Genomic DNA, 21096 nt, shown 5'->3' with positions numbered 1-21096 from the left:
AGAAGACAACATCATTGAGAGCTGTAAACTTAAAGAAACCTAAGTACCTATCCCATACGAGCCACGGGGTACAGTCTTTATCCTATTATTGCTTAAAGGTAGATAATAAATAGAGAAATTTATAGTACAAACCATTGTGATTGATTTGCAAGAAATGAGTAGGGTGCTGTGTAGTGGGCAGAACTATTTCAGATAGAATGGTCTTTGGACAGAAGATCTTTTCAAGGTGCAGACATTTAAAAAGCTGATCTCCAGAGGATGGAAAGACATTAGCTATGCTAAGGAAGAGCTCTCTAGAAAGAATGAACAGCAAATACAGGGCCCTGAGGAAGGAAGGAGCACACAGGACCATTGTGGCGGATGGGAGCACCTTGAGTAGAAAGTGGGGTAGCAGGATGAGAAGGCCAGAGCCAGAGGTGGGACCTGGAAGAGCAGGGCCTTGACAGCTGTGGGGAGGATGCCTTACCTCTCAGTGTACGTGTTGAAAAGATTATTCTGGGAGTAATTGGTTAGCCTGCTGTTACAATAGCACAGGCAGAATAAGAGGGTTTTGTAGTCTGAAGTGGGAAGAAGTGAATGGATATGAGACACAGACATTTAATGTTTACATTCCTACTCTTTGTCTCATTTTATGTATGGGAAAACAGATTTGTGTAGTTAATAACTTTCCCAGTGTCTCACATCTCGTATGTAATTGATAATTGATAATTACATATGAGTGCAGTCCCAGGTTGGACTGTTTCAAAGTCTATGTTTTTCTTGCTATCCTAGACCTCTTTTTGGAGTCGATCAATTCCTTTTATTATATGAATATGTATATTAGCTTTTATTGATATATGCATATGTGTTCTTTTTCTATCTTAGACTTTTGGTCTCTTCTTTCTCAGTGCAGGAATTCCTTCTACAATATTTAGGACAGGTACACCATGGCTTATAAGTTCATTTTGTCCCATGATTTTTAGCAAAGTTTTCTCACAATTCTAAAAAACCATTTGGTAGGGTTCTTCAATTATTTCTACAAAATTATTTCAAATTTCAGTATTTTCTATTAGTGTTTAAAAAAAAACAGTTATGTTGAGTGCCACATAAATTCTCAAGCCATCATGTACATGTTCTCCACTTTTATCTATGGAAGTTTGCTTTTTTGTACTAAGGAGTCTGTCATTTTTATCTGTTCATTAATATTATCTAAACACTCAAAACAACGTTTGTTGGTTAAATGAATTTATCTTTATAAGTATGGATTCATAAACATCATGTTATATAAATTGTGTTTAACGGATGAGATGAAATGTGGCAGTAATTACAGAGTTTAAATTGTAAGCCTGTCACTTTGGTATTCCACATTTACAACTCCGGTCCCTCCCGTCGGCATCCTAATAATTCACTGAAGATTAGCTTCAGCGTTCTCATTCTGTGTTATGTACCTACACTTTCTTTGGCTTCTTCTGCATTCTGCCCTGATTCCTTTGTTAGTTCTGCATAGTTTCATGGTAGCTTTTCGGTATCAAGACCTTCTTGTAAGATTTCCCTGAGGCTGGATATGCTAGTGTTGTCCTCACATCAGCTCTTCTGTCCCATCATCAGCCCCCAACACCTCTGAAATATTACCTCTATTCTGAACTTTTTCTAAGTAATAAAACCTAAGTTGATAGTATTCCTTGGTCACCCACTCGTCTGTTACCCAGCGTAATATACACATACCCATTCCTGTTCCTCTGTATATGACATTCCCCCATTTCTCCTTTCCCTGATGCATGCATGACTTCTGACTCTTACAGTATGTGGTTGGTAACTATGAATCATATGCTAAAAATGGGATATGAAAGAATTGTAATTGTTGGCATGGGCCCTTTGGTACCAACATGCCCATTTTTCTTAGCATCCTTCAAAAAGCTAGGGTTGACTTCGGAAGTTAGTGACTGATGGGAGCTTTCACCCAATTGAGTTCAGTAGCCAACTTTAGCTCATGGTGAGCATTACTAGAGGACAGCAGGTATCAGAAACTGACTGTAAAATTAGCGTACCGAAAGGAAGCGGGTCAGAATCAAGGATTAACTGCTGATTTACATGGCTTTTAGCCTGGGCCACTGCTGTTTTACTAATTTTGTAACTTTGGGTACCTAGAAAAATACTGCCTGTTAATAGTAATGTGATTCTTCTTATTACTGATGATTTATAGAGAGTATTTTGTAGGCAGCAATTCAGAATGTTAGCTGAATGGTTAAAAGATTTGCAACCGTGTTTTGTGTACATTGAATGAAAATATTTACAGAGGAGGACGATCCCCTCCCTACTCATGATGCTTGGGCAGGCCACACGAGCTCATTGGCTGAGGCTGAGGAGGAGTAGTCTGTCTCTAATTGTGGTGTCATTTTGCAGAGAAACACACATTCCCTAAAAGTTTGCTTACTGTAAGAGACGTCCACATTGCAGCAAAACAAAAGACATAAGGAAGCTCTGGATTGAAGACAGCCACATATATAGCCACTCAGATACAGTCCAATTCCCTGAAAAGACTTTGACTCAAATGTTGGCTTCTATGTCCGGATGGTGGGTTTTTGTTTCCTTTTGTTCAGCCTTGTAGCTCAGGCAGGATCTCCTGAGACAGTTGCAGAGGAAGTAAATATGGGCAGTGGCTGGGAAGGCTGGGTGTAACCATGAGCTGTATTATTAGGATGTTCAGATACGAAGAGTAACAGAAACACTGCCAGAAACAAAGGCAATTCCCTCTCCACTGAAAATATGTACAGCTCTATTTTCTGACTGATGGGAACACATTGTGGGTGTGGTTTAGGGATAATCACAAGGGGTCCGTAGGCTTCGTGTCAGAAATTTAAAAGTTACCTGGATAAGTCTGACATTTCTTCTGAGGTAATTTCCATTATCATGTGCACCATATTTCATGTGCACCATAATTCACCAGAACTTTGTATGTTGAATACCTGTGGTGTCCATGGACTGGTTGTCATGGAGATAGTATGGACAAAGGAAACTCATGACTGTGTTTTTAAGCTAAAGTGTCATAAATGTGATCAGAGCCAAAATGTATGTTTTGGTGACTTGTCTCTCCAAAAGATATAGATGTTTAATGGTAAAGTCTCTGTTTTCCACAGTTGCAGCTACTTGCTTTTCTGATCACCAGTTCACTTTCCTACCCATTTAGTCAATTGCCCGTCCTATACTTTGTTCACAGCTCAAGATTCCAAAAGGGTAAATCTGAATAGAAAGATACGTAATCATCTTCGTTTTTCTCTTTAAACTCAAATTATTCGCAATGCCAACACTGATGATTCTTCCTATTCTGTCTCCTAATTCTGCTGATGATCAGAATCTTTTGCCAGGATTTGTCTCAGAACTGACTGAGAAGAGGGTTGATAGTGTAAGGAACCAGTTTATCTATTAGTGTGAAAAACCTCAGTCTTTGAATCAGTTTGGAAAAGAGACTAACATGAGAACAAGATCCCTCTCATAAAAAAATGTCTGGTGGTTTTTGATTTCCTGCAGTATATGTTTCAGATGTGGCCAGGCACAGTGGCTCACATCATGCCTGTAACCCCAACACTTTAGGAGATTGAGACAGGAGGATCACTTGAGGCCAGGAGTTCAAGACCAGTCCGAGCATCCTAGCAAGACCCCCATCGCTTAAAAAATGGAGCCACATAGTGTGGCCTTTAAGTTGCCTTTGTTGTTTGAGTGAGAAAGAAATAGTAGAGTTGTTGATGAATAGAAGAATCAAGACTAGGACAAATTTACCTGCCACATCAATGATTCTGAAATAGGGCAGAAGGAGGGGGAGATGTTTTGTAATCCACTTTACATCTCTTAAGCAGCTTACTTTATAGTAAGCACAATATTCCTCACACATGAATATGATACGCTTGGTATTGCTGTTTCACAGGATGTGGTTGAAAATGCTGATACATGTTTTGACATTCTTTCCACACACAATACATATGGAGCTTGTCCTCTGGTTAATGACATTGACCATGATTGGTAGTGTCTGGCCCAGATTACTGGCTCTGACTGTAACTGTGTGGGCTGCCTGACTACTTTTCTCTAAACAAGCTTGCATATCTCTAACTGCTGCACATTCATTTCTTAATTGTGATAAAATGTACATACCATAAATTTTAACCATTTTTAGGTATATAGTTCAGTGGCATTAAGTACATTCACATTGTTATATAACCATCCCACTAGCTATCTCTTCAGAACTTTTTCATATTCCCAAACTGGAATTCTTTACCTGTTAAACACTAACTTCCCGTTCTTTTTGCCTGCTAGTTTGGCAACTATCATTCTATTTTCTATCTCTATGAATTTGACTACTTTAGGTACTAAGTGGAGTCATACAACATTTGTCCTTTTGTGACTGCCTTATTTCACTTAGCATAGTATCTTCAAGGTTCATCCATATTATAGTCAGAATTTCCTTTTTAGGGCAAAAATAACATTCCATTGTAAGTATATACCGTATTTTGTTTACCCGTTCATGCATCAATTGACATTGGGCTGTTGCCCCCTTTTGGCTATTGCAAATAATGCTATTATGAACATTGGTATACAAATATTTGTTTGAGTTTCTGCTTGCAGTTCTTTGCATGTATACCCAGAAGTGGAATTGCTGGATCGTAAGGTAATTGTATGTTTAATTTTGTTTTCTGAGAAACTGCCATACTGTTTTCTGCAGTGGCTGTACCATTTTACATTCCCACCAGCAATGAACAAGAATTCCAGTTTCAACACATCCTCGCCAACACTTCTTTTCTGTCTTTTTCTGTGTAAAAGCCATCCTATTGGATATGAAGTGTTACTTCATTGTGGTTTTGATTTGCATTTCCCTAAATGCACACTTACTTTTGTCCTGTTTGTGTTTGTAAGAAGCCAGCAAGTATGAGCTTTCCAAGCCACCCCATCTGCAAATATGTATTATCTACTATGAATGCTACCTTTAGTGTGTGTCTTTTCTTTTTGCAAGCTCTGCCTTGGCTCTCTTGCATACTCTTTTCATCAATTACCTCAAGAGTAAATGAAGCTAGCGCCAGACTTTCTCTCAAGCTTCCAAAACCTTGTGTAACCATTTGCAAGACATGTTGTTATTTCAAACTCAACATGGGCAAATAGGGTACATCATATTCTTCCCTCTAGATTTCCTGTATCTGTTCATTGTGGATCTTTGACCCGTTTTTCTCTCTTACTTCTGTGAATTTTGCCCTTTGTACTAGCTTTCTGATGTATACCTTTTATGTGCTCCCCAGTCCAGGTATACACTATCTCTAGACTAGACTAGTTCAGGCTCATCCTAACTGGCCTTTGTGTCTCAGATGCCATATGTTTCCTTCCTCCCTATTCTCCCATTTTATCTGTACACATCTAGAGTTATTGGCCAAGAATAGTACTGATCTTTTTACTACCTTGCTTATATGATTGGCAGGGTCCACCCTTGTTAGAGAACAAAGCCTAGATTCATTGTAGCTATATCTCCTGTTGTTCTTCCTTGCTCAGTTTACACTTCTGGATACTGTTGGGTTCAAAAGCAAAAGTCTTTAACCTGGGTTATGAGGCTATGCAAAGAACCACTGATTGTGACGTAGCATGCATGTTCCTGGTGAGAGTTCCATGGCTTCTTGCAGATTCTCGAAGGAGTCTGTGACGTGAAAGGCTATGAAGTCCAGCTCTGGAGTGTCCTAACTGCTTTGCTCATGCTTTTTTTGTATAGCTAGAATTCCCTGCCTTACCATCTTTCTCTCTCAAGCATATTGTCTGCTTTTAAAGCCTACCTCGTATACCAACACTTTCGTTGAGCTTTTCCCAGATTCTTGAGCAGGAATTATTTTCATGCTGGGGACTTTCTTCTGTGGATTTTAGCTGTTTGTGTACCTCTTGTATTACACAAATTAATCAGTGTTTCCCAACTTACAGGCCATGGTTTGTGGAGCTATCTCACTGAATCTGATAATCCATAGACTCGTAAGGATGTATGTATATATCTATCATCCTGGGACGTCAAGCCTTTGTAACCCAAGACATTTTGTATTAAAATTATAAACTGTGGGACCTACTATGCCAATTGTAATCAGAATCATGTCTTTTTCACCTTCCTGTCTATTGCTGTACCTTAACTTGGTTTCTTGCCTAAAGTGAGCACTCCGTCAGTGCTGCTGGCTAGCTGTGTGGATGAGTGTCAGTGTGTAGCTGACAGCAAGATAACTTTAAGAAGCCTTCTTCTGCTAGATTTCCCAATCAATCCTGGTGCAGAAGCCCCGAATGATCGAAAACCTTACTGTTCTTCAGTGTGGGTTTTACTTTTAAATGTTTATGAATGAAGCCTATTCAAAAGAGAGAACTTGGCCGGGCGCGGTGGCTCAAGCCTGTAATCCCAGCACTTTGGGAGGCCGAGACAGGCGGATCACGAGGTCAGGAGATCGAGACCATCCTGGCTAACACGGTGAAACCCCGTCTCTACTAAAAAAAAAAAAAAAAACTAGCCGGGCGAGGTGGCGGGCACCTGTAGTCCCAGCTACTCGGGAGGCTGAGGCAGGAGAATGGCGTGAACCCGGGAGGCGGAGCTTGCAGTGCGCTGAGATCCAGCCACTGCACTCCAGCTCGGGCGACAGAGCAAGACTCCATCTCAAAAAAAAAAAAAAAAAAAAAAAAAAAAACCAAAACAAAAGAGAGAACTTGCCTGAAAGTATGCATCATCTCAGATTTGCTTAAGCTTCTTGTGTTCTTAGAGACAGTGAACCTCCTCGGGACATCATTGTTAATTAACTGCTGGTGATTGGAACCACAGGATCCTACTACTTGACAGAGCCGACAACAAACAAACTAGATTTTTTCAGTTACAGCATTTTGATATTTTAAAAAATTGGTATCCACAGTTTCATATTTTACTTGCGTCATTTCAGTAATGCCTTATTTTCTAAATATTTTTGTCTAAATCAACAGTGACTATTTTCCAATAAATCTTGAAGATGTGAAATTACACTTTGCCAAACTTATTCAATTTAATACTACAAAATTTTAAACAATTATTATTGAATTCTAAAACAAAGTAAAGAGTAAGAAGAGGTGGCAGAGTGGCCTGAGGCTGTAATCTTAATGCTTTGGGAAGCCGAGGTGGGAGGATTGCTTGAGGCTAGGAATTCAAGACCAGCCTAAGCAACATTGTGAGACCCCTGTCTCTCCAAAAATTTTTTAAAAAAACAGCTGGGCATGGTGACACATGCTTTTAGTCCTAGCTACCCAGGAGGCTGAGACGGGAAGATCACTTGAGCCCAGGAGTTTCTACTCCAGCCTGGGGTGACAGAGCTTCTTTTTCTGAAAAGGAAGGAAGGAAAATGAAAGGAGAAAGAAGAAAAAGGGAAAAGAACAAGAAGAGATTCTTGAGGGGGAAATTTGTGGTGGACTGGAAGTGAGGAAACCTTGGGTCCTCTGTTTGAAATATTTATTACTTTCATCAAATTACTTTGCCTCCTTTGGCCTCAAGTTTTTTATGGGTCTAATAAAGGGAGACAGGGCTATAATCCTAAAGGAATCTCTCCACTGTTTTCTTCAGAATCACTGAGGATAACGAATTCAAAAATTATTCATTAAGCATCCACCATGAACCATGCACTTATTACTCATTGGGGAGATCTGTTAAATAGATGCGATTTTGTTCTCGGGAAGCTTGTGGTCTTTTGAGCAGATAAAGCTATAAATACAATATGGTTCATATACACGTATGCGCTCCACAAATCACCAAGCCTCACTGAGTGTGTTTTCTTCCTCTCTAAAATGGCAACATGCCTTCTCACGGGTCTGTAAAAAGGTCAAATCTATGGGATGGTACTTTAAAGTATCGTGAATCGAGAAATATGAGTTCTTTCATAACCCTTTTTTTTTGTGTGGAGACAGTGTCTGGCTGTGTCGCCCAGACTGTAGTGCAGTGGTGCTGTCTGGCTCACTGCAACCTCCACCTCCCTGGCTCAAGCCAGCCTCCCACCTCCGCCTCCTGAGTAGCTGGGATTACAGGTGCCCATAACCATGTCCATCTAATTTTTGTATTTTTTGTGGAGATAGGGTTTTGCCATGTTGCCCAGGCTGGTCTTGAACTCCTGAGCTCACAGTTGCCAAATTCAGTAACTTCTTTTTGTTTTGTATCTGCTTTGACTTCTCTGCTGCAGCTTCTGTGACGCTCTAATCTCCCAAGTTCTCTGGCTCTTAGACACTGGTGTGTGCCATCTCTGACTTCTCTGTTCTCTGTTTTACACACACAGACACACACACACAGACACAGACACGTACAGTATGAAGTAAAATGGCAAGTTGTTATTCTGGCCCAGTGTCTCTGTATATATAACATTTGTGACCCAACCAGAATTATGTGTAGCACCGAAAATACTGTATGCAATATAGTGTTTCATTCACTGTCATTCCCGTCTCTGTTAATTACAGCATGCATTGTCCAAGTGAACACACATTTCATTGTCTGCTATGCAAGATGCTGTGGTAGGCTTATTGACCAACCTAACGTTTTCACATCTCACATGTAATCTGTGAGTTCTTTGAGGACAATGTTTTACTACTTTTGTTTTTAAGGCTTGGTACAGTGTTTATTATATAGAATATACTTAACACAGTTTTTAAAAAATAGAAAAAGGACAGAAACATCCCAGCATGGCGACCATTACATCTTCACACTATCTTCCTTTTCTAGAAAGTAACAATAGATTTTAAAATATTTTCCATTAGAAAAACAAACTCAGGATGAGCACCTGTGTCACACCTACTGTGGTAGCTGCAATAAAAAAGATAACAAAAATAGGTGTTGACAAGAATGTAGAAAAATTGTTGAATGCTACAGCCACGTTGGAAAACAGTCTGACATCTCCTTAAAGTATTAAACATAAAGTTGTCATATATAACACCCAGCAATTCCAGTCCTAGATATATGCCCAGGAGAATTGAAAACATGTCCACACAAAAACTCTGAATGTTCATAGTAGCGTCATTCATCACAGTCAGAAAGTGGGGAAAAAAAAAAAAAAAAAAAAAAACAGATCTCCCATCAACTGATGCATAGATAAGTAAAATGTGGATATATCCATACAGTGGAATATTATTTGGAAATAAAAGAAGTAAAGTACTGTTACATGCTTCAACATGGGTGAACCTTGGAAACATTTTGCTAAGTGAAAGAACCCAGCATGAAAGACCAAATAATGTATGACTCTATTTGTATGGAATGTCCTGAGTAAGCAAATCTGTAGAGATAGAAATAGATTCGTGGCTCTCTAGGCACTAGGGGACAGGGGATGGGGGTGAGGCATAACTACTAATGGATACAAGGTTTCTTTTTGTCAAGATAAAAATGTTTAAAATTACATAGTGGTGATGGTTACACAACTCTATGAATATACTAGTACTATTGAATTATATACGGTAAACGGGCCAGTTTTCTAGTATATGAATTACATCTCAATAAACATGTTAAAATGCAAAATAATGCACACATTCTCTCTCTCTCTCTCTCTCTCTCTCTCTCTCTCTCTCTCTCTCTCACACACACACACACACACACACACACACACAAAATGCAATGTGGCATTTTGGATGGGATCCTGGAACAGAAAGAGAACACTAGTGGGAAAACAAGCGAAATCCAAATAAAGTCTGGAGTTTACTTAATAGTAATGTACCAATGTTGGTTTCTTAGCATTGACAGCTGTGCCATGGTTATGTAAGATGTTAACGTTGGAGAAACCGGTGAGGAAGGGAGTGGGGATAAACGGGAACTTTCTGTGCTGTCTTTGCAACCTAAAGTTATTTCTACTTTTTATGTATACTGTTTTTTAATCAGCCTGAAGTTACAAAATAAGTTTATCGAGATAATTTTTTTTAAGTAAAATAAATATATAACCATTGAAGAAAATTTGGGAAACTTCAGGAAAGTTAAAAGGAATATAAGTTGTCTCTTTGTGGTCATTCAGACATATCCACCCAATTGAAAATAGATTAGGAGATCACACCACAGAAGTGTAACATGTCAAGAGATTTTTGGCTGCAACTGTGTGTAAAATTTTTAATACTATATAGTATATACTAATTGTTAAGAATGTGGTGGATCTGAGATTTTACTGTACTTACAAGCTGGCAAGTTAACTTACATCCTGACACAGTTTCATGGGTGCTGGCTGAAGTCATGGGATTCTAGGGTCAGAGACAGATAAATGTGTTACTCTTTGCATAGCCAGCAGCATCAGCATCACCTTCTTGTTGGTTCTCCTTGCTTCCTAAGCCCCATGCAGGCAACACGAAGGGGTCCAGGTTGATGCTGTGTCACAGCTGAGAAATCTAAACCTGAAGGAAACCTGAATTTTTATACAGTGGACAGTAAGCTTGTGTGACCTTTGCCCTTGACTAAGACATTATCTTTATTATACTGGACATAAACAAACCTGCCCTTTGCTTTGGAAGGAATCAATATTTTTATCTTTTAAGGATATTTGATATGCAAACAGTCTTGAAAAGATAGTCTAGAATAAAAGGGCCATCAGGGCTTTTGCTGACAAGACCTGCAGAAATGCAAGAGGGACATGGAGAATTGTTTCCCAACATGAATATGTTCTCATCACTGTTACTCAGAAATTAGTATATTTACTTAAAGATATTTAACTTTAGTTTTGTTCTAGTAGTATGTGTTTATTGTATATAATTTTGTAAAATGTGAAACTCACTTTATGTAACACATGTGCCTAAAATGACAGGAGAAGTATAGAGAGTCTTAGTCGCTTGCATATTCAAGGCAAATAATGTTCACTTTACTCATTGGCAATGGAATGACATGTGGTATTGAGAAGGTAATGAAAAGTATTCTAAGAAATATAATTTTTTTTTGAAACAGAGTCTTGCTCTGTTGCCAGGCCGGAGTGCTGTGGCCCGATCTCGGCTCACTGCAGCCTCTGACTCCCTGGTTCAAGCGATTCTCCTGTCTCAGCCTCCCAAGTAGCTGGGATTACAGGCACATGCCACCACACCCAGATAATTTTTGTATTTTTTTAGTAGAGACGGTTTCACTATGTTAGCCAGGATAGTCTTGAACTCCTGACTTTGTGATCCCCCTGCCTCAGCCTCCTAAAGTGCTGGGATTACAAGCATGAGCCACCGCGCCCAGCAGAAATAGAATTTTAATAGGGTTTTCTAAAATGTTGGCCAAAAAACTTGTTGAAGGTCATGGTAGGAGACAGTAATATGGTAATTTGTAGTTGTTCATTTGCAGATTCTTTACTTGTCACTAAAGGATCATCTGAGCTCTTTTATTTCTGTTAACTATCTAAACTTGTTGCTGTCTTCATGCAGCCTCTTCTTATTACAGGAATAATGGTGGGGGGGATGGGGAGTAATATTTTCCCTTCCAGCTTAAAAGTGTAGTTTTGTATTGCAGTACAGTGGTTCTATTAGCAGATAAACTTACTCACAATAAGTAAAATTTGGCTCATTTCAAATGAAATGCAGTTTGAAATTAAGAGAAAATTCTCTAAATGACTTTTTTTTTTTTTTTTTTTTTAAAGAAAATGTGTTGTTTCAATTCTTTGAAAGATGTGGATAGGGTGTTGGTAAAGTTACAGAATTTGTGGTTACTTCCTTATTGTGCACACCTTAAAGTACATTTCAGAAAGGATATTTTTTAATATGTGTAATCCCAGGGCACCTGCTGAAGATTCAGTTCCATTCAGGAGTACTTTTAAATTTTTGGCATCATTTTGTAACACACCAGAAACTGAAACCGTGATGGCCCCTGGTTCCTGCTGTTTTTCCTCTCTGTAATAGTACAATAGTAAAATAGCTGAACAGAGCAAATGATAAAGTGTTTTGTTTCATGTGGTTCTAGTTTGCCTGGTTTTTTGCAAGCAGTTTAATTCCTTTCATTTGTTTTGTTGTCAAACAGTTATAATTTGACAAAATGTCCTCTAGCTTTCTGTCTTCTGCCTTCTGCCACTTAGCGTATACAGTAAAAACTGTTGATCTTTAACAGCAGAAGAGTTTAATATCTTCTCACTGAAGTGATCAGAAATATATTTTAGAGATTATTGAATAAAAGCAAGGCTTCTGTCTTTGAGCATACAAATATTCACAACTACTTGGTAGTTTGTTTAGATATTTCTGCTCATATTATTTAGAATTACATCTGAGTATGTCAGTTTTAATGATTAAAGGGTTATAATGTTAAGGTGCTTGGGAATTGTGAAGACTAAAATTAATCTTATATTTTATGCTTCTGTTTTTGAGAATGTATTTGTTTTCAGCTTTATTCTGGTATAAATTTCCATACAACAAAATTAACCAATATAAGTTTATAGTTTGGTGAGCTTTGACAAATATTTAAATTGTGTAATCACTACCGCATCATAATAGGAACATTTCTGTCAGTTCAGAAGTTCTGTTCTGTCTCCCTGTAGTCAGTCCTCTCCTTCAGTCCCTGCTGATCACTAATGTTTTCTTGCTACTCTAGGTTTGCCTTTTCTAAATATTGCATAGACAGAACCATACAATAAGTAGTCTTTTGAGTCTGGCTTTTTTTTTTTTTTTTAACTTACCATAATACTCTTGAGATTCATCCATGTTGTTGGTATCAGCAGTTCATTTCTTCTTACTGTGAGTCTATAGCATTGTATGGATATATTACAATTTGCTTCTCCATTTACCATTTGATGGCAATCTGGACTGTTTCTAATTAGGAGCTCTCATGAATTAAAGTGCTTTAAAAATTCCAGTGCAAGTCTTTGTGTGACAGTAGGTTTTGATTCTTCTTTGGTAAATGAATGGGATGCTATGTTGTATGTAAGTATATGTTTGACATTATGAAAAACTGCTAAACCGCTTTCCCAAAATGGCAGTACTATTTTGCATTCTTTCAGCAACAGTTCTGTGTTCTGGTTGCTCCACATCTTTGCCAACATTTGGTATTACCAGTCTCAAATTTTGACTGTTGTAATGGATGCCTGTTGGTATGTCCTTGGGATTTTAATTTACGTTTTCCTGTGAATTAACGAAGTTGGGTATCTTTTTTTTTTTTTTCTTATCTGCCTTTTGTGCATCTTTTTAAATGAAATGTTTATTCAAATCTTTTACCCATTTAAAAAATCACGTTGCTTTGTTATTGCATTGTAAGAGTTTGTTTTGTTTTATTTTTAAATATTCTGGGTAGGAGTTCTTAGCAGATAATTGTTTTATAAATATTTTCCTTCAGTTTTTAGTTTGCCTTTTTGTTTTCCTAACAATGACTTTTGAGGAGTAAAAGTTTTTAAGGTTGACAAAGATTTATTTTTTTTTTTTTTCATGTTTTAAAAAATGTAGTATTTAAGAAATCTTTGTGTAACTCAAGGTCCCATAAAAGTGTTTCACTCCATCTTCTAAAAGGAGTTTTTTAGTTTTAGGTTGAACATTTAGATATATAATCTATTCTGAGTTCATTTTTATAGGTGGTAAGGTTTGGGGTAAGATTTTAGATCTTGGGGAGTTTTATTTGTTTGTTTACATATTTGTATCCAGTTGTTATAGCATCATTTGTTCATAAGACTATTTTTTCCTCATTAAAATATCTTGGCATCTTTGTCAAAATCAGTGGGCCATATCTGTGAAGATCTGTTTGTGGATTCTCTCTTCTCTGACATTGATTTATATGTCTGCCTTTTAATATCACGCAGGTTTGGTTAGTGCAGCTTTTATAGTAAGTCTTGAAATCATGTAGTGATCAATTTGAGGACAATTAACAACTGTATTGAGTCTTCTGATCTGTAAACATGGTATGTCTGTATTTATTTAAGTCTGCTTTAATTTTTTCTCAGTAGTGTTTTATAAAGGTTTCAGAGTATGAGTCTTACTCATATTTTCTTAAAATTATCCCTAATTATTTTGTATTTATTGAGGCTTTTGTAAATGGTATTGCTTTTACTTTTAATTTCAATTTCTAATTGCTCTTTGCTAGTATAAAGATCTAGCATTGCTTTTTTTAAATGTTGCTTTGTGTCTGGCAACCTTGCTTTTATTAATACATTATTTATTCCAGTATTTGTATAGATTCCTTAGCATTTTCTACATAGGCAGTCACTGCCATTTGTCAATAAACCAAGTTTGACTTCTTCTTTCCAATGGTATGCGTTTTCTTTCTTTTTCTGCTTTACTGCACTGGCTAGGACCTCCAGAATATTGTTGAATAAAAGTGATGAGAATGGATATCTTTGGTTACTGATCTCAGAATGAAAGCATTTAGTCTTTCACCAGTAAATATAATGTTAACCATAGGTTTTTTATAGATGCCTTTGTCAGTTTGAGTAATTTCCTTTCTCTTCCTAGTGTTCTGAGAGTTTTTATCATGAATAGATGTTGAATTTTGCTGACTTTTTTTTTTTTTTTTCCTTTGAGTCAGATTCTTGCTTTGTTGCCCAGACTGGTGTTGAGTGGCACAATCACAGCTCACTGCAACCTCTGCCTCCTGGGTTCCAGTGATTCTCATGCCTCAGGCTCCCTAGTAGCTGGGATTACAGAGACCCACCACCACACCTGGCTAATTTTTGTATTTTTAGTAGAGACGTGGTTTCACCATGTTGGCCAGGCTAATCTTGAACTCCTGACCTGAAGTGATCCGCCTGCCTCGGCCTCCCAAAGTACTGGGATTACAGGCTTGAGCTACCGCTCCCGGCCCCAGATTCTTTCGATCTAATGATGATCATTAGTTCATGAGTTTTTTGGTCTGTTAATAAACTGATTTTTCAAGTGCTAAACCAACCTTACATTCCTGGGATATTGCTGGATTCCATTAACCTAAAATTTTGTTAAGGTTTTTTGCATCTATATTCCTAAGGAATATTGATCTGTAGTTTTCTTATATCTCTCTGGTTTTGATTTCAGAGTAATGCTAGGCTCATAAAATGAGCTGCATTGTGAATACTTTTCTTGTGTTTTCTGTAAGAGCTTGTGTAGAGTTGACATTTCTTTCTTAAATGTTTGGTGGCATTCACCACTGAAGTCATCTAGGCCTGAAGTTTTCCTTGTAATAGAGTTTTAAACTATGGATTCAATTGCTTTAATAGAATAAGGCTATTTAGATTATCTGTGTTTTCTTGAGTGAATTTTGATAGTTTGTATAGTGTCATGGAATGCTACTATTTCATCCAACTTGATGAACTTATTACAGTAATGTTCATAATATTTCTTTATTTTTTCAATATCTATAGGATCTGTAATGGTGTCGCTCTGTAATTCCTGATTTCTGTCATTTGTAGCTTTTCTTTTTTGATTAGCCTCGCCAGAGTTGTATTGATATTATTGACCCTTTTAAGGAACCAGCTTTTGGTTTCATTGATTTTATTGTTCTTCTGTTTTCTATTTCATTGATTTCTGTTCTTTATTTTCTTTATCCTGCTTGCTTTGGGTTAATTTACTCCTCTTTTTCTAGTTTCGTAAGGTAGAAGTTTAGATCACTGATTTGAAACCTTGTGTTCTAATACAGGCATGTAGTGTTATAAATATTGCTGTTAGCACTGCTTTAGTTCTATCCACAAATTTTTATATGTGGTGTTTTAATTTGTATTCAATTCAGAACATTTTCTTATTTTTCTTAATATACTTTGATTCATTGGGTTATTTAGAAGTGTTTATTTATTTATTTAATATTTTTATTTTTTTATCTCTGTCACCCAGACTGGAGTGCAGTGGCGTAATCTCCACTCACTGCAAGCTCTGCCTCCCGGGTTCATGCCATTCTCCTGCCTCAGCCTCCTGAATAGCTGGGACTACAGGCGCCCACCACCATGCATAGCTGATTTTTTATATATATTTTTAGTAGAGACTGGATTTCACCATGTTAGCCAGGATGGTCTCGGTATCCTGACCTTGTGATCCACCTGTCTCGGCCTCCCAAAGTGCTGGGATTACAGGCGTGAATCACCGCGCCCAGCCTATTTAGAAGTTTTTTAAATTTTTTTCAAATATTTGAGTTTTTTCCAATCTTTTGTTTTGGATTTCTGATTTAATACTGTTTTGATCACCGAGCATACTTTTTATTTTAATTTTCTTATATTTGAGACTTGTTTTGTGCTACAGAATATGTTTGTTTTATTTGAGGTTTGTTTTGTGTGATAGACTATGAACATTCCAAGTGCACTTGAGAAGAATGTGTCTTATGCTGTTATTGGATGGAGTATTCTATATTGTGTTAGGTCAGATTGGTTGAGGTTTTTCAGGTTTTCTCTATCTTGCTGATTTTGTTTCTATTTGTTTTATCAATAAACTAAGAGAGGAGTATTGAAATCTTCAATGGTAATTTTAAAAATTTAAAATTTAATCAAAGTAGAGAATTGTAATGTTAAGATGGTTGGGAGGTATAAAGGCTATATTTAAATTTTTTTTAATTTATGAGGAGGGGGGAAGTTTTTGCTTTTTAGAATAATACAGACTTGGCATTCCAGTACCAGTCCTGCTATTTATTACTTCAGCTACCCCTCTGAGCCTTTTTTTTTTTTTTTGAGACGGCGTTTTGCTCTGTCACCCAGGGTGGAGTGCAGTGATGCGACTCTCACTGCAACATCTGCCTCCCGGGTTTAAGCAATTATTGTGCCTCAGCCTCCTGAGTAGCTGGGATTATAATAGGCACGTACCACCACCATGCGTAGGTAATTTTTGTATTTTAGTAGAGATGGGGTTTCGCCATGTTGGCCAGACTTGTCTTGAACTCCTGGCCTCAAGCAATCCACCTCAGCCTCCCAAAGTGTTGAGATTAGAGGCATGAGCCACACCAAATATGTGTTTTAATATTTAGTCAATTTCATATGTTAACTTTTTTTATTTTACCCTTGGCCTACACTATGGCCTTCATCTTTGTGTATCTTTTCCTCTTACTTTTGTATGCCTAATTTTTATTGACAATGACAACCTCTTTAGAGCCTTGAGTATAGATTGCTGTGGTTATAGTGTGAAAAAAATTTTTTTTCCCTTGACATGTTTGCTCACCCTGTATTAAATAAAAAGATAGGAATGTTGGTACAGTTGACATAATTTTGGCACCTATAAAATTATCTCACATTACTTCAGTGACTGAAACACAGTGTTTTCCTTTTCTTTCAGATAAACCGAGAAAACTGGTGTACAATAGAGCCATGCCCTGATGCAGCATCTCTTTTGGCTTCCAAGCAGAGCCCAGGTAAGCTCATTCATTTTCTGGAGCTGCAGGCCCACTCTAACAAATCGTTTTATTTGGAGATCTGCCCTTCCTTAGCATATTATACAGTACATCAGTGGAAGGGATATATGTGATTTGGCTTTGTAGGCATTTTGTCTTACAGTTGAAGATGAGCACATGTAATTACCTGGATTTTATTTTGCTGGTAACGGACATCATAGGTGCCTTTATGATTCATTCATTTGTGAAGGCATCTGTGCTGTGCATATACATATGACATAGGTTTTTTAATCTGGCAAAAGTATAAATCTACTATTAAGAACCATACCTGAGGTTCTCAATTTTGACTGTACATTGGAATCATCTGGCTGAGCAAGCTTTAAAAATATACACATGCCTGGGTCCTACCTCCAGATACTCTGATTTAGTTGAGTGGGGTGTGGCCTAGATATCAAAATCTTTATAAGCTCCTTTGGTTACCCTACGTGTACCCAAGGTTGAGAACCATTACACTTTGGACGCATGGTCAGGAATTAAGTCTTTCCTTAAGTATCTTTGAGTTATTTCTAACAACACTTGAGGGTACAGTGCTCTTAAGACCTTGTTAATGGCACAGCACATGGCTTCTGGTTAGTTGGGATTCCCAACTTTTAAACCAGGTCCAGCCTCTAACTCTGTGTGACGTAAAGTATGTTCCCTAATGTCTGTGTGCTACATTGTCTCCCTCCCATCCGTAAAGTATTAGTAGCTTGTCTAATTTTGAGGGTGTAGTACGGATGACACGATGAGTAATCCCTGTGCCTGTTCCTATGGCTGCTAAGTGAATACTAGTAATTTGCATTCTGAGTTTTTTTAGTCTGTTTTACCCAACAAGCCTCTGTTTGCCTTTCCAATTTTTACTGCCCAGCTTTAAAAATTACCTAGTCTTCATTTGCAGGTCTTTTAGAAATAGTTTACGTGTAGATACCCTCCAGTAGTGTTAAATTTAAAAACAAATTGTTTTGAATCCTCTAACTCCAGAGCAGTTTCCTATTGATTCTCAACTCTCTGACTTTACTACAAAGGAAATAATTGAAAACAAATATGAAAAGTGTTTTTCTCTATTTTTGTCTCATTTTTTGAGAGTAGTTAAGGATATTATGCTATAGTCGTGTTCAGGGTCCAAGTTTTACAAGATTGGCCCCGTTCACAGATTTAGCTGACACTTCCCCCATGTAGCCTCCTAGAACCTACTACTTAAATGTGTATCACTTACTACTGTGTTTTGGTTCCTTAAATTGTTTGGGGCTTTTTCTAAAAGTGTAATTACAACCACCCAAGAGTGAAACTTTCTGCCAAGTAAAGGTTAAATGAGGTTGCTCACAGTTTGAATATTCATAGGAAGGAAAGATCTCCACACATCATAGTTTAATTTCTATATTTAGAGAAATGATTTTTGAACCCCTGGACATTTTCCCCAGGACACAATTTTGAATTCTGTAGACCTACTGTACACGCTAACCCCGAGCATAAGTGATTTAGTCTTTTTAAAGTAATTATTTTAAAATCTCAATTTAACAAAGTTGCAGATCAGAATTATGCCACTGAGCTTCAGACCTGAGATTTTGATTTTAGGCATAGTGTTTTTGCGAATCCCAGGTACTTTGTTTTGCAGGTTTCTCTATTTCACTTCATAAACACTTCCTCAAGAGAGCAATAGCATTAGACCAAATAAGATACTGTCTTTTGGCCGGGCAAGGTGTCTCATGCCTGTAATCCCAAAACTTGGGGAGGCTGAGGCGGGCAGATCACAAGATCAGGAGTTCGAGACCAGCCTGGCCAATATGGTGAAACCCCTGTCTCTACTAAAAATACAAAAATTAGCCGGGTGTGGTGGCACGCGCCTGTAGCCCCAGCTACTCAGGAGGCTGAGGCAGAAGAATCACTTGAACCCAGGAGGCGGAGGTTGCAGTTAGCCAAGATCCAGCCTGGGCGACAGAGCGAGACTCTGTCTCAAATAAATAAATAAATAACAGAGTTTTTTTGTTTTTGTTTGTTTGTTTTTTTTTTTTTTTGGAGACAGGTTTTTTTTTTTTTCTTCTGTTCCCCAGGCTGGAGTGCAGTGGCACGGTCTCGGCCCACTGCAAGCTCCGCCTCCCGGGTTCACACCATTCTCTTGCCTTAGCCTCCCAAGTAGTTGGGACTACAGGTGCCCACCACCACACCCAGCTAATTTTTTTGTATTTTTAGTAGAGACGGGGTTTCACTGTGTTAGCCAGGATGGTCTCAATCTCCTGACCTCGTGATCCATCCGCCTCGTCCTCCCAAAGTTCTGGGATTACAGGCATGAGCAACCGCACCTAGCCAAGATACTACTGTCTTTTAAAATCACTTTGTATACTCTTTAATAATGGACAAATTACAAGATAGAATTATGATTAGGATGACATAACAGAGGCCACAGGATGTCAGCAGTGTGTTTTCCTGCCCTTCCCCAATAACAGTTTGTTGGCATATATGTCGTTTTAAAACCAAATGACTAGATAACACCTTTTAAAAAGTTTGTATTCTAAAAAGCTAATAGCTCAGTACACAAAAATTATAGACAAATTTACATATGGGTCATAAAATGGGACTGGCCCTGCCTGTGCCCATCTTTAAGGTACTGTCATCTGGGTACTTACTGAATCATACATTAAATGTTAATGAAGCCTTAACTTCATTAGATACATACATATATCACACACCTGCTATGTGGTGGAAACCAGAGTTCTGTTTACTCTATGTATAAATTATTTCTGTCACTATGACTCCTTTAGGGAAGTACGATCATCTCTTGTCACTGTTATGGAAATGGCAACTGAGAGGGGTGAAATTACTTCTTGCCTGGAATTTTTCTTCTATTAAGTAGTCAGACCTAGATTGAAGCCTGATGAATCTAACTCGAAAACCAGAGATCTTTACTCTTGTTTACACTTAGATATGCTGCTCCCCTTTATTCAGTAGGAAGGGAACATATAGAAGGAAAGAAAAGATTTTATTAATATTGAAAACTTACCAATACATGTGACACAGGGTGTGGATTAGCTCCGCCTTTAGGGATTTCCCCCACCTCCCTCTGCCCCATGACGTTGGGGGGTTATAATGGTTTATGGTCCCTCTCTCTCCACCTTGGTCCTTCTTTCTGTACTTTTCTCTCTTCCCTTCCTCAGCAGTCAGCTTTATCTCACAGAGTAGACTCTCATCCCAAACTTGGTTTGTTATCCCTTGTAGTGCTGGCTTGAATTTATTTTCTGGGTGAAGTATTCCTACCAGGGCTGAATCTGGATCTTCCCTGTGAATTTTCCATTCGAATATCATGAGCTAGTTTGTTTTCCAGTCTGGAATTTGGACGTGGTCTGTTAGAGGGCCAGCTGGACAGCGAGCAGCTCAGTGTAGTTGCTGTGACAGCCCTTTCTTTTCTTGGCCAGCCCCCCTATTTTTCCCTCAACCACGGAAAGGCATTTTTTTATTTTTTCAAGCAGGGAAAGGAGAAGGAGTAGATCACACCCACCAACTCCTCTTGGGTTACTACATACTCTAGGAAATGTGAAAAAAATTCTCCAGAATACCCATAGTTTCCATTCGGCTAAAGGCAGAGCTGTTCCCATTGAACTAACACTCTCCGAAATAGTTTGAACCAAGACTGAAACAGACTAAGGTGATTTTTTTTAACTGAAAGATTTTCAGATTCATCCATGAGCCCTGTCTCACTTCCGATGGCATTTTTTTGTGTAATTCTTCATTGAAATTGTCTTCTAATATGTTTATTTCTGCCACAAGACAGTAAACTGCCTTCCCGCCAACACTAAACATTTCTTTTTATTTGAATACTCCCCAGTATTTAGCCAGATGCTTAACTAGTAGAAAAAATCATTTGATTGACTAGCGATTTATGACCTATAGCAATG

The 21096-nt window shown here is 37.9% G+C and overlaps 1 protein-coding gene across 14 annotated transcripts in view; it reads left to right on the top strand.

Moving 5' to 3' along the window:
* The window catches only part of AKAP13 (A-kinase anchoring protein 13), a 395830-nt gene that overhangs the window by 271012 nt on the left and 103722 nt on the right, over nt 1-21096 (top strand). For all 14 annotated transcript variants that reach the window (XM_030930279.1, XM_030930278.1, XM_030930277.1 and 11 more), the window contains one exon: nt 17113-17188. In XM_030930279.1, the coding sequence (XP_030786139.1) occupies nt 17113-17188 (76 nt within the window). The remainder of the gene's footprint in view (nt 1-17112; nt 17189-21096) is intronic.

Source organism: Rhinopithecus roxellana, chromosome 5 (assembly GCF_007565055.1).
Source record: "Rhinopithecus roxellana isolate Shanxi Qingling chromosome 5, ASM756505v1, whole genome shotgun sequence".
Taxonomy (NCBI): domain Eukaryota; kingdom Metazoa; phylum Chordata; class Mammalia; order Primates; family Cercopithecidae; genus Rhinopithecus; species Rhinopithecus roxellana.
Note: the sequence above shows the minus strand (reverse complement) of the source record. Positions and strands in the feature narration are given on the sequence as shown.